Source organism: Talaromyces marneffei, chromosome 6, assembly GCF_009556855.1.
Source record: "Talaromyces marneffei chromosome 6, complete sequence".
NCBI classification, from domain to species: Eukaryota; Fungi; Ascomycota; class Eurotiomycetes; order Eurotiales; family Trichocomaceae; genus Talaromyces; species Talaromyces marneffei.
In genome coordinates, this window is record NC_072353.1 from 1456577 (window position 1) to 1469057 (window position 12481).

Consider the following 12481-nt stretch of genomic DNA (forward strand, 5'->3'; position numbering starts at 1 on the left):
CCCGCATCTACGCCGAACTCTTCTCCAACAACTGCCTCACCTACAGCTATTCTCTCACTTCTTATCAGCGAATATTCTACAGTTGCTAATCCAGTTACCATATTTTTTTCTTAAAATTCTCCGCTCTGAGGAGTCCACGATAATGGCCGACTACTCTTTCGGCGGCTCCGAGGAAGAGAATGCCGAGCTACGGAAACTCGAGGCTGAACTGGTAAACATTTCTGACTTGGATTCGCCCTTGTAGTAAGCATATGCTGACTGGTATTTCCTTTCACAGGTCGAAGATCCAGATAACTTCGAAACATGGGAGAAACTAGTGCGCGGCGCAGAAGCTCTTGAAGGCGGTATTAATCGCAACTCCAACCCTCAAGCAATCACCACCGTTCGAAATTCGTACGATCGATTCCTTGCCAAGTTTCCTTTGTTGTTTGGATATTGGAAGAAATATGCCGATCTAGAATTTTCAATTGCTGGGACAGAGGCTGCCGAAATGGTGAGTCGATTCGTCAGAGAGGATGTATATACGCTGGCTAACAATGTGTAGGTCTACGAACGCGGCGTTGCAAGCATTCCCACCTCAGTCGATTTATGGACAAACTACTGCGCATTCAAAGTCGAAACGAACCATGACTCTGATGTCATTCGAGAGTAAGTATAGATAGATTGGAATTGCTTCCCCTTCCCTTGACACATCGACGCAGCACGGTACTTTTCCGTCGAAGACTCGGGTTCTTACATTTCACACCTGCGATTACTTTTTGAAGAAGAAAATTGGATTGGTTCTTGATGAGAAATATGGGTGAGATCGTTCGCCTGCAACCAGGTCCTGAGGTTTTCTTCTCACCCATAAATTCTTTCAGGCAACTCTCTTTTTTCCCATAAGGAGGATCTCATTCAAAACAGAACGTCCAGCCACAGTTATTTTGCCATATCACCTACCTGCCCTTTATGCTCTCGAGGCCCGTTCATAACTTGAACGATGGAGATATGAAAATGTTCTTTTGCTCTACGCATCATCGCATTTGCAACATAACAAACTCTTCATGTTTGACATCCTCATTCTCCCTTGCATTTCCTTTGGTTCCTTATTGATTTTGAGTTTCAACGCTGACAATTTTGGCTGGCAGATTGTTTGAAAGGGGCGCCGCCTGTGTAGGTTTGGACTTCCTTGCCCATCCTTTCTGGGATAAATATATCGAGTTCGAGGAACGGCTTGAGGCTTTTGATAAAATATTTGACATTCTGGGACGTGTGATTTATATCCCCATGCATCAGTATGCCCGCTACTTTGAGCGATACCGACAACTCGCCCAGGGTCGGCCTTTGAACGAGTTAGCACCTCCAGAGATTCTGTCGCAGTACCGCGCAGAAATTGAGGCTGCTGCTGATCAGCCTGCTCCAGGTGCCAGGTCTGAGGCCGAAATCGAACGAGACCTTCGTTTACGCCTGGATACCTACCACCTAGAAGTTTTCTCCAAGACCCAAACTGAAACCACTAAGCGCTGGACTTATGAGTCCGAGATTAAACGTCCATACTTCCATGTGACCGAGTTAGATGAAGGTCAATTGGCCAACTGGAAGCGCTACCTAGATTTCGAGGAAGCAGAGGGTTCTTATGCTCGTATCGTCTTCTTGTACGAACGATGCCTTGTCACATGTGCTCACTATGATGAGTTCTGGTTACGCTATGCCAGGTGGATGTCAGCTCAACCGGGAAAAGAAGAGGAAGTGCGAAATATCTACCAAAGAGCAAGCACCATATTCGTGCCAATCGCATACCCCACAGTGCGCTTGCACTACGCCTACTTTGAGGAAATGAGCGAGCGTGTTGATGTTGCCAGAGACATCCACGAAGCTATCCTCCTAAACCTCCCAAATCATGTTGAGACCATTGTTTCTCTAGCTAACTTGTCTCGCCGCCACGGCAAGCTTGAAGACGCTATTGATGTGTATAAGAGCCGAATCGAGACACTTGGTTTCGATGCGGCTACCAAGGCTGCTCTCGTGGCCGAGTGGGCCATATTGGTTTGGAGAGTCAAAGGCTCGTCTGAAGATGCTCGACAAGTGTTCCAGAACAACCAACAGACTTGCTTAGATAGCCGTGCCTTCTGGACTCGGTATCTACTGTTTGAACTAGAACAGCCTACCACTTCAGACACTGAGACTGTTCAGCATGAACGTATCAAGAAGGTTGTAGACGACCTTCGACACAATGGTACTCTCCCCGCTGAGGCAGTCAAAGAGCTTGTGCAAAACTACATGGTATATCTGCTTGAACGTGGAACCAAGTCTGCGGCCAAAGAATACATCACTTTGGATCGCGAAGTTCATGGGCCCGCTTCAGTCTCGCCTACAAACAAGAATAAGGAAGCCGCTAAAGTGGTTCCACCTGCTCCTCAGCCTGTTCCCACACCAGACCCTGCAGCTTATGCTTATTACCAGCAGCAAGGACAAATACCAGTGCCTAATGGAGGGGTAAGTCTACTTCCACATGACTATTTTAAATGTACAAACTAACATGATACAGGCCCCAGTTCAACCATCTCAATACTAATGCCACGTTAATACCTTGACCCCATTGATCAGATCACATCATCTGGAAGACTTTTTCTTATTCTGTAGAACATTGCACTATGATTGACACCATGGGATTTGCTCGCTATGATCAGTAAGAGACCATGGGAAGTATCATGTTTGTTTTTAATTTCATAACCTAATGGCGTATTACTCGGTTGACCGGGCATGCTTCGTCTTACAAGATGGATTACGAAGCTTGCATGCATGAATAAAATTCCTTGAATGAACTTTTCGATTAGTAAAATTAAGGATTTATATGTAGACATTCCTTCATTGACGAGAGTTCATATTGCTGAGGACCTCCCAGTTGATTCGTAGAGTCCAAGTCGGGTGCTTGAGAGGTTGAGCAGTCGGAGCATCTGCCTAATCATATCTAACATCCTCCAAAGTCTCATGTCAATATTGCCAGTCGACAAGTCAATCTGATATTCGAGTCTACAAGTCGATATATCAATTTACTGCTCAGGGATATACAACAGAAGCCATCATGCCTCCACCTACATACGCGCCACTAGACGAAGAGCTTCAAGCATTATGCAAATCCAACCGCATCGACGATATTGAAGCTCTTCTCAAAATCTGCCTTAGTAATGATTCAAGCTACATCCCGGCCATAAACGATATGATCCTTGCAGCTGTGGACTTAGATGCCGCAGACATAGTCGCCTGCTGTCTGTTCCACGGCGCTACAGTTCCCAGAACAACGGTACTACGCCGTCTCAATGTCCATATTGGAAGCAATGGGTTCGAAACGTACAAAGTCCTCATCGAGACCAAAGTAGTGGATATAAGTTATTATATCCCTTTGTTTGGTGATGTACTAGGCATTATCGCCGACGCAAATAACATCAACTGGGTCCGATATTGTCTAGAACACGGCGCGGACCCCAATAAGAATCTGATCGAAGAATTCAAGACTCCACTTGCAGCGGCAGCTGGTAATGGCAACATGGGCATGGTGCAGTTATTGCTCGATTATGGAACTGAGCCAAAGGAGAGTGGTGCTATTGTCGTTGCTGCCGAAGAGGGACATGCGCATATCGTGGAGCTCTTGCTTGAGAATGGGGTTGAGATTGATGAGATTGGGGTTGAAGGACTGCCGGGTGATAGGAAATTCGAGGATTTAGGGAGTGCATTGCATAAGGCTATTATTAAGGGGCATGACGAGTTGGCTGTGTGGTTGACTGATCATCAGTAGGGGCAAGTATGGAATTTGAAGATGCACAGGGACGGACTCCGGAGGTTCTGGCATTACGGTGTAATCGGAGGCAGGTTCTTTATTATATACGACGGAAAAGCGCTTCTAACGAATGAAGTCGAACCTCTTAAGGTCTCTGATAAGTTCTTTGAAACGGTTGCAGTTCCCGGATCCAGATTGACTTCACAAAATCTTCAAAGTCATATCCGGAACAACATTTGAACAACTCCCAATCCATACCATTTATTTCTGACCCATGAGTTACTGCCTAACAAACCTCCTCACTCAGGCAGGTTAGTCATAATCTCCGCATTTCCTTCAATGTACTGCAACTTAGGATGCCATAGATCTTACCATAATACGATATTTGTCATATATGTCATGTCTGTGACCCTTGGATACCATACAAGGTTCGGGCTATAAGTAAACGAAGGGATCTATCCCCATGACACTATGTATATGTCGATTTCTGCTACAACATTGAAAGCATGGATTATTATCTTTGTACGATCCTGGCCTTATTGTCCACATTATATACTACACGAACTGGTAGCTAGGGCTTTTGCATAGTGATACATAGTTTGGCATTCGCAATTCTACCAGTTGACGCCCTCTGTTAAGACATCTGTATTAATTATTCTCAGCCCAGGAAGCTCCAAAAATATATTCTTGTAGAAGATCCTTGCCATGGAGGTCCAGAGCTTGCCCTAAGTCGAGAATGAGAACCTGAAACAAGGGTTAGGGTTATAACTAATTTATACCCCAGAGGCGGTGGCAGATCGGATAGCCTAACCATAAATAGATTAGACTAAACTTAGTATGCTTGGTGACGGAGATACAAATTTCCAGATGGCAACAATAGCTTCAAATCGCATCTCTTTTATTCTAGTTCTGCAACAATCGCCTTTTTCATAAGTAGGCGTGACTCATACAGACAATATGGCCGACACGGTCATGAACGGCACTCATTATCCCTTGGAGCGCCCTCCAACGCCTCCTCCAGGTCCACCAGCAGATATAGCTCCTCCTCCACCCGCCGATATAAAACCCCCTCCACCACCAGAAGAGGCTTTACCGCCGCCTCCTCCTCCATTTGAAAGCCTTGCACCGCCTGCGCCGCCCGTGGTCAAAAAGAAGAAAGCCGGTTGGAGCTCTGCTGCTGCGAAACCGCTTAGTGTTGAAGAGCTTCTGCGAAAGAAGAGGGAAGCAGATGCGGCGGCTTCGAAGGTTAGTTTTCTTCCTGTGTTTCGCCTATTATTTCCTGGATTGCTTATAGATCAATAATTTGTTGTAGCCCAAGTTTCTTTCCAAAGCTGAACGTGAACGACTCGCATTAGAGAAACGCGCTAAAGAAGTTGAAGCCGAGCGACGAGCAAAGATCGAACAAGGTCGAACTACAAATGAATCGGTACAGAATGGTACAATTTCAGAGAATATAAACGGTGATAGAGCAAATGGCGACTCACGATCAGCTCCTGTACCTACCGGCCCACGCGCATTACGCAACGATGGAGAAATACCTAGAGGGCCTGCTGCTATGCGCAATCAGCAGCCAAACAAGGACTACGACATGACGCCACCAGCTCCCCCGAAACGTATCGCATTCGGAAAAGGCGATTCAAAAGGTGACAAGCATGTCTCGGAGGCAGAGGCTGAAGCAGAGTTGGTTCGACAGCGATACATGGGTGCGAGTCAGACATCGAATTTCTCCGCGAAGAAGAAAAGGAAGCGTACTACAGAAAGGAAATTTAACTTTGAATGGAACGCCGAAGAAGATACAAGCAAGGACTATAACCCGTTATATCAGAATAAAGCACACGCGAATTTCTTTGGACGAGGCCGACTTGCTGGATTCGGCGAAGATATGGCAGATGATGCTACAAAGAGATACGTCCAAGCCTTGGAAGACCGTGATCGTGAAGCGGGCTCTGTTCGGGCCAGGGAGATTCTAGAAATGGAAAGGAGACGCAAAGAAGAAAGCAGCAGGACTGCGATCGAGAAACACTGGAGTGAGAAGAGACTGGACCAGATGCGCGAACGAGACTGGCGTATTTTCAAAGAAGATTTCAATATCAGCACCAAAGGTGGCAGCGTCCCCAATCCGATGCGCTCGTGGGAGGAATCTGGATTACCACGACGGCTGCTTGACCTTATTAAGCAGGTTGGATATGCCGATCCGACGCCAATTCAGAGAGCAGCTATTCCGATTGCTCTGCAGTCTCGAGATCTTATCGGCGTGGCTGTGACAGGTTCCGGTAAAACAGCGTCATTTTTGCTTCCATTATTGGTCTATATTGCTGAGTTGCCTCGACTCGACGAATTTGAATGGCGGAAGAATGATGGTCCATATGCCATTATCCTTGCACCCACTCGAGAGTTGGCGCAACAGATTGAGATCGAAGCCAAGAAGTTCTCCAAGCCCCTCAATTTCAACGTCGTCAGTATTGTCGGTGGTCACTCTTTGGAGGAACAGGCATACAGTCTACGGGATGGTGCGGAAATTATTATTGCCACCCCTGGACGTCTAGTCGATTGTTTAGAACGACGAATGCTAGTTTTGTCACAATGTTGTTATGTGATTATGGACGAAGCAGATCGAATGATTGATCTTGGTTTTGAAGAGCCTGTTAACAAGATTCTCGATGCACTGCCCGTCACGAATGAGAAACCGGATACAGAAGAAGCAGAGGATGCGCAAGCAATGAGTCAACACGTCGGTGGACGAGACAGGCGGTACCGACAGACTATGATGTACACAGCAACTATGCCATCGGCTGTCGAACGGATAGCGCGGAAATACCTACGAAGACCTGCCATTGTCACAATCGGTAACGTCGGTCAAGCCGTGGACACCGTCGAGCAACGCGTCGAGTTTGTTGCGGGCGAAGACAAGCGGAAGAAGCGTCTCGCCGATATCCTCATGTCAGGACAATTCCAACCGCCCATCATCGTCTTTGTCAACATCAAGCGAAACTGTGACGCTGTTGCCAAAGATATCAAACAAATGGGCTTTTCATCCGTCACTTTACATGGTAGTAAAACACAGGAACAGCGTGAGGCGGCGTTGGCCTCGGTGCGGAATGGCAGTACTGATGTACTCGTTGCTACGGATTTGGCTGGTCGTGGTATCGATGTGCCGGATGTCAGTTTGGTGGTTAATTTCAACATGGCGACTAATATTGAGAGCTACACGCATCGTATTGGTCGTACTGGTCGTGCTGGAAAGAGTGGTGTTGCCATAACATTCTTGGGCAACGAAGACACTGATGTTATGTATGTTCCCGCTCCCTTCCGATTTCTCTTCTCTTTTCTTTCCTTTTTCAAACTTGGGGATGTATTCTGACATTATCTACAGGTACGATCTCAAACAAATGTTGATGAAATCATCCATATCTCGAGTGCCTGAGGAGCTCCGTAAGCACGAAGCGGCACAATCCAAACCTACACGGGGCGGAGGATTCTCCAAGCAGAAAGCAGACGAAGGCGGTTTTGGTGGCAAGGGTGGTGGATGGTAGACGGGTGTGTACTTATAGAAGTTTATACTCTGTATAGTAGTACGATCTACACAAGGAATCTACACTTGGATCGACTCTTAGCAAAGCGTTATAGTTATAAGTTAGTTATATTGTGTAAGTAACGTACTAGTTAACTACCTATAACTAGTGATCGTGAGTAACTAGCACACGCGGAATATACACGGAAAGGTTCCGAATTCCGATAAGGCGTCAAGGCTCAAGCATCAAGGCTCCCGAGGAAATACATATTCTTGGCATCTTGGCGCGACTAAGTGTCTGTTTGGTAACCAGTCTGATTGTACACCAAAGTAGAAAGAAAAAAAAAATAATAAAAAACAAAAAACAAAACGAGATATGGCCCCAAGGAACTGTTCTTCGGTGCTGCGCTTGACTACTTGAATCAGTAGCTACTCATTGGCTGCGGGAGAGCCTGAGGTGGCAGGAGCTACACCACTCTGCACGAAGTACCTCGTTATATGTTGTCGTGGTTAGACGAGGTAAGACATGCGCGTAGACTACTCACAGTATACTACGTAAGTAATCACACCACTCTCCTCTATAGAAGACGCAGAGATCCGATAAGACCCGGTGGGGAAGACGCGGAGAGGATGCTGACAGAGACATCGCGGTCCAGAAGCTGTCAGTCTCCCCAATCAGACCGCTCTAATTGGTCATTCCTCCCCGGTTGCCCTGCGTTCTTCACTCCGTGTCCGTTCCTGCTCTTCTTCTTCTCTCCTTGCCACTTATTTCTCTCTTTATTTCTTATCTCCATTCATTTTCACCCTTTCTTTTCGCGTCAGTATACCAAGTGCGATACCTACACAATGGCTTCCGCTGCTAGGACCTTCACCCGGGCCATCGCCCGCTCCAACCTCCGCCCCGTTGCTCGCGGCACTCGCTTCGCTGTCCCTGCACAGACCCTCCGCTCTACTGGCCGCCGTGGCTACTCCTCTGAAGCTGGTGCTGGCAAGTCCAACAGCGGACTGTTCTGGGGTCTCGGTGGCGTCGTTGCTGGTGGTGCTGCATACTACTTCTACAGCAGCGGCGATGTGAAGGCCAAGGCTACCGGCCCTTTCGTGCCTACCAAGGAAGACTACCAGAAGGTTTACAACGAGATTGCCCGTCTCTTGGTTGAGAAGGATGACTACGATGATGGCAGCTACGGACCTGTGAGCCACCGCCCTGTCTTGCATTTGTTTTCTATGGTCTGAGCCTGTACTAATTGTTGCGTTAAGGTCCTCGTCCGATTGGCATGGCACGCTAGCGGTACCTACGACAAGGAGACTGGCACTGGTGGCAGCAACGGAGCTACTATGCGATTTGCCCCCGAGTCTGAACACGGCGCCAATGCTGGATTGAAGATTGCTCGTGACTTCCTCGAGCCCGTCCATGGTGAGTTTGTTGACGTGCGATACAATCTGCGTCAATGCTAATGGGACTATAGAAAAGTTCCCCTGGATCAGCTACGGTGATCTCTGGACCCTTGCTGGTGTCTGCGCCATTCAGGAAATGCAGGGACCTGCCATCCCCTGGAGACCCGGCCGACAGGACGCTGACGTTACCGCTTGCACTCCTGACGGACGTCTCCCCGATGCTTCCAAGGGCCAGGACCACATCCGTGCCATATTCGGCCGCATGGGCTTCGATGACCGCGAAATGGTTGCTCTTTGCGGCGCTCACTCTCTCGGCCGTGCCCACACTGACCGCTCCGGCTACGACGGTCCTTGGGACTTCAGCCCTACCGTTTTCACCAACGAATTCTTCCGTCTCTTGGCTGACGAGAAGTGGGCTTGGAAGAAGTGGAGCGGCCCTGCCCAGTACACCGACAACAAGACCAAGACCTTGATGATGTTGCCTACTGACTTGGCACTTGTCAAGGACAAGGAGTTCAAGAAGCACGTCGACCGTTACGCCAAGGACAGCGAGGCCTTCTTCAACGAGTTCTCCGATGCCTTTGCCAAGCTTTTGGAGCTCGGCGTTCCCTTCAAATCTGAGGACCGTTACGTCTTCAAGACCAGCGAGTAAAGGATAGACGTCCATTACTTGTTTGCCTATTTTCTTCTTGATTTCCTTCTCCCCGAATTGATTTGTCTAGATATCCCATGTAACTTTTACATTTCGGTCGAGAGCGTTTCTTCCGATACACATACACATACAAAGACAGCTAGATTAGATTACTAGCGTGGTTGTTTCGCTGATAGCTTTGCACTATTAGCAAGGCTTCTTTCACGTGAGACAAATGTTTGAATAAGATACCTTTAGATGACATCTAATTCTCTCAATTAACTTAGAAATGCTTTCTAAAATGGTACGTAGTAAGCTGTTGCCTCAGTGCAGGGAAACCGTGTTTTGCATCTGATAAGATAGCCCGGCCCGTGCTTGGTGGATCCAAACTCTCTCCCCGCGAACAAAAAGTATTTTTGAAGATCCAATAATTCCTACTGGCAGCTCAACACGACATATACCATGGTATCAAAAAGAGGATCACGTTTATCACTACTACTACTCTCCACTTAATCTCCTTGTTTTCATTACTGAGCTAGCTAGGCGCTCTCGAAACCAGCGTCAGTCATGTCGTCTCCGTCACCAATTACAGATACCAACAAAGACTACTACTCAATACTCAACATCCCCTCGACCGATTCCTCTTCGGGGAAATTACCCATAATATCCAGACAGCAGCTCAAAAACGCATACCACAAAGCCCTCTTGAAGCATCATCCCGACAAATCTTCGCCCTCACCTTCTCCCGCTCCTGCTTCCAGAGAACAAAGTAATACATACACAGTCGACGATATCACAAATGCATACAAAGTCCTCTTCGACCCAGTATTAAGAGCCGAATATGACCGCCGCTTAATCCTTCAACGGAAAAAAGTGGTAGAAAAGTCTGAAGACGTCTCATTTCACACAGGTCTTGAAATCGTGGATCTTGAGGATTTGATCGAACAAGATGATGAAGCTACAGGCTCGTCGAGTTGGTATCGTGGTTGTCGATGCGGAGATAAGAAAGGTTTCATTGTCACAGAAGACGAGCTAGAAGCTGAGGCGCAACATGGGGAAATTCTGGTAGGGTGTCGGGGGTGTAGTTTGTGGATTAAGGTTTTGTTTGCTGTGGAGGATGATGTTGAAGATCAGCATGAAGAGGGTAGCCTGCCTTCTTGAAAGGATGAAGGATAGGAGCCCGTTTATGTTGTGTGGCAAGAAGCAGAAGCTTTAGCGAGATTTCTGAATTCTCAGCTGTGAGTTCATATGCCGCTCATATTTTGAGACGTTTTCATTCAAACGCTCGGCTGGGCGAGTTGGAAAATGGAAATCTCCGAAGGAGCAGTACTCCTCAGGACAACCAATACTTGAGAGAGAAATGGGCCAATTAGTGGGACGGGCCTGGTTCGTTTCGTAATACTGTCTCACTCAGAACGGAAACGTGCGTGTTTTTACAGTCCAGTTGAAAGATATATCCAGCGAACATGATGTCTGGGCTCAACCTGGTCAACATTGCCGTGATCCTGGTACGACCTTGGAAAAATAGAACATGTAACCTTCATACTTGGCCGCCGATGCCAATGAAGCATACGTGCAATATAAAGCAGACCGATGAACCAGGAGACAGTCGAATTGTGCCACCCATTCATCCTTCTACAATTCTCGTCTATGCTATAAACGAGGCCTATCGGCAGACTACTTATATACCGACGACAGATGGGATGAGCAGCACATGTAGAGTTTCCAACATATTCGACATTCACAACGTACTATACACTGATTGTCTCGCTCCTACTAGCCAGTCTTTCGCTTATAGGCCTTTCACTCAGTGATGATCCTACTACCTCTGCTAGCGACGACGTGACAACCACAGCCGCATCCACTTATTCTCTCTATGATCCAACTGGTTCTCCGTTTTATGGACTCAACGACACGGTCCAATTTTCCTGGATCGCGAAAGGTTACAGCTTCGCTTTTTACGTCTGTCATTCAGCAGTTACAAGGGCTGATGACGCGCTCACTGATTATTGGATCGCTTCATCATCACATCAACTGGCTCGTAAGGGCAATTCCATAGCAGTACCAAGGCCCCTGTAATGTATGCCCTGCTAACCATACTGACTTCTAGTCTTTCCTGACGGCGGATTCACATTCTGTGACGTAGAATCTCTTGGAGAATCTTTGCGCAAGGACAACTTTACGAACTGGCCAGCTACATGCTTCTTTGGAATGGAAGGAAGGGACGGGATCGGACATGGCAATAGTGACTTTTTCATCACCACAAGCAGCATGACTTTTCCCACACCAACTCCAGGGCAAACAACAATATTCGTTACGGCAACGCGAACAGCACCACCCGATTCTACGGTGCAGCCAACCACTACCGGTATACAGCCACCTCCTATAGAGACAACTCCTGGGCTGATCTCAGAGCCTGAAGACAACCACGGACTTTCAGGAGGTGCCAAAGCGGGTATATCCCTTTGCTCTATAAGCTGCGTACTCATTCTTGTCGGGCTGGCGGCATGGCGGAAAACTGTACGGGGAAGCACTTCGACTCCAAAGGCACTACTATCAGGATTCGAGGAGGCAATTGCGCCCATCAAAGAGAGCTTTCGGATGAAATCCAAGGGCAATGAGCCAATTAGTTCAAGCATTGAGAGGGGTGACGGGGCGGTTCATGAAATGAGTGTGCCTGATCCAGCTGTGCCAGTATTTGAGCTAGAGTCTTCGCGGCATGATGGTCCACATGAGATGCCTGATAGGTAATCGAGGAAGGGAACTATCATTATTCCTTCGCAAATGTGTGGCATGGCCAGGTCAATGTACTTATATTTCTAGTATTTAATGATTGACATATTCTCAAACGATGATAACATGCTTTGTCTTCATGATTGAACCGAGACGGTCTCTTCATGAGAAGCCTGAAAAATAAACAATGAGGAAAATACCTTGATTTGTCGGCACCCTTGTCTGATTGTATGATTATTGTACTCATATTTTTTTCATTTGAAGATTAGCATAATCTTGACAATACCACTTCATCTGGTATAATGGTAGATAAAGATAGAGAGGTGTCGGTGAAGGAAGTTGGAGTATTTGTTTGTATATCCAGCTAAGCCCGATTAGTCTCAGCGGTTGAGCTTACGGTATGTCGTCACTTCATAGGTTAGCGAGCTCTCTTTCTGGCCAGCTTCCTTAGAAA

General features: G+C 47.2%; 6 protein-coding genes across 6 annotated transcripts; all 6 read left to right on the forward strand.

Moving 5' to 3' along the window:
• Positions 1 to 142: 142 nt before the first annotated feature.
• Positions 143 to 2554, forward strand: EYB26_008042 (uncharacterized protein; the record flags this gene model as incomplete). Its single annotated transcript, XM_054267301.1, has 5 exons — positions 143 to 211; positions 278 to 493; positions 545 to 648; positions 1128 to 2475; positions 2528 to 2554. The coding sequence occupies 5 exons, from the start codon at positions 143 to 145 to the stop codon at positions 2552 to 2554; spliced, it is 1764 nt and encodes a 587-aa protein (XP_054123276.1).
• A 510-nt stretch (positions 2555 to 3064) lies between these two features.
• On the forward strand, positions 3065 to 3775 carry EYB26_008043 (uncharacterized protein; the record flags this gene model as incomplete). The annotated part of the gene is made up of 1 exon (XM_054267302.1): positions 3065 to 3775. One exon carries the CDS (start codon positions 3065 to 3067, stop codon positions 3773 to 3775), a length of 711 nt encoding a protein of 236 aa, XP_054123277.1.
• Positions 3776 to 4714: 939 nt separating this feature from the next.
• Positions 4715 to 7290, forward strand: EYB26_008044 (uncharacterized protein; the record flags this gene model as incomplete). Its single annotated transcript, XM_054267303.1, has 3 exons — positions 4715 to 5002; positions 5070 to 7048; positions 7131 to 7290. The coding sequence occupies 3 exons, from the start codon at positions 4715 to 4717 to the stop codon at positions 7288 to 7290; spliced, it is 2427 nt and encodes an 808-aa protein (XP_054123278.1).
• Positions 7291 to 8114: 824 nt separating this feature from the next.
• EYB26_008045 (uncharacterized protein) lies at positions 8115 to 9315 on the forward strand (the record flags this gene model as incomplete). Its single annotated transcript, XM_054267304.1, has 3 exons — positions 8115 to 8459; positions 8526 to 8682; positions 8735 to 9315. 3 exons carry the CDS (start codon positions 8115 to 8117, stop codon positions 9313 to 9315), a joined length of 1083 nt encoding a protein of 360 aa, XP_054123279.1.
• A 546-nt stretch (positions 9316 to 9861) lies between these two features.
• EYB26_008046 (uncharacterized protein) lies at positions 9862 to 10455 on the forward strand (the record flags this gene model as incomplete). The annotated part of the gene is made up of 1 exon (XM_054267305.1): positions 9862 to 10455. One exon carries the CDS (start codon positions 9862 to 9864, stop codon positions 10453 to 10455), a length of 594 nt encoding a protein of 197 aa, XP_054123280.1.
• Positions 10456 to 10760: 305 nt separating this feature from the next.
• EYB26_008047 (uncharacterized protein) lies at positions 10761 to 12045 on the forward strand (the record flags this gene model as incomplete). The annotated part of the gene is made up of 4 exons (XM_054267306.1): positions 10761 to 10802; positions 10884 to 11010; positions 11075 to 11335; positions 11405 to 12045. The coding sequence occupies 4 exons, from the start codon at positions 10761 to 10763 to the stop codon at positions 12043 to 12045; spliced, it is 1071 nt and encodes a 356-aa protein (XP_054123281.1).
• Positions 12046 to 12481: the final 436 nt, after the last annotated feature.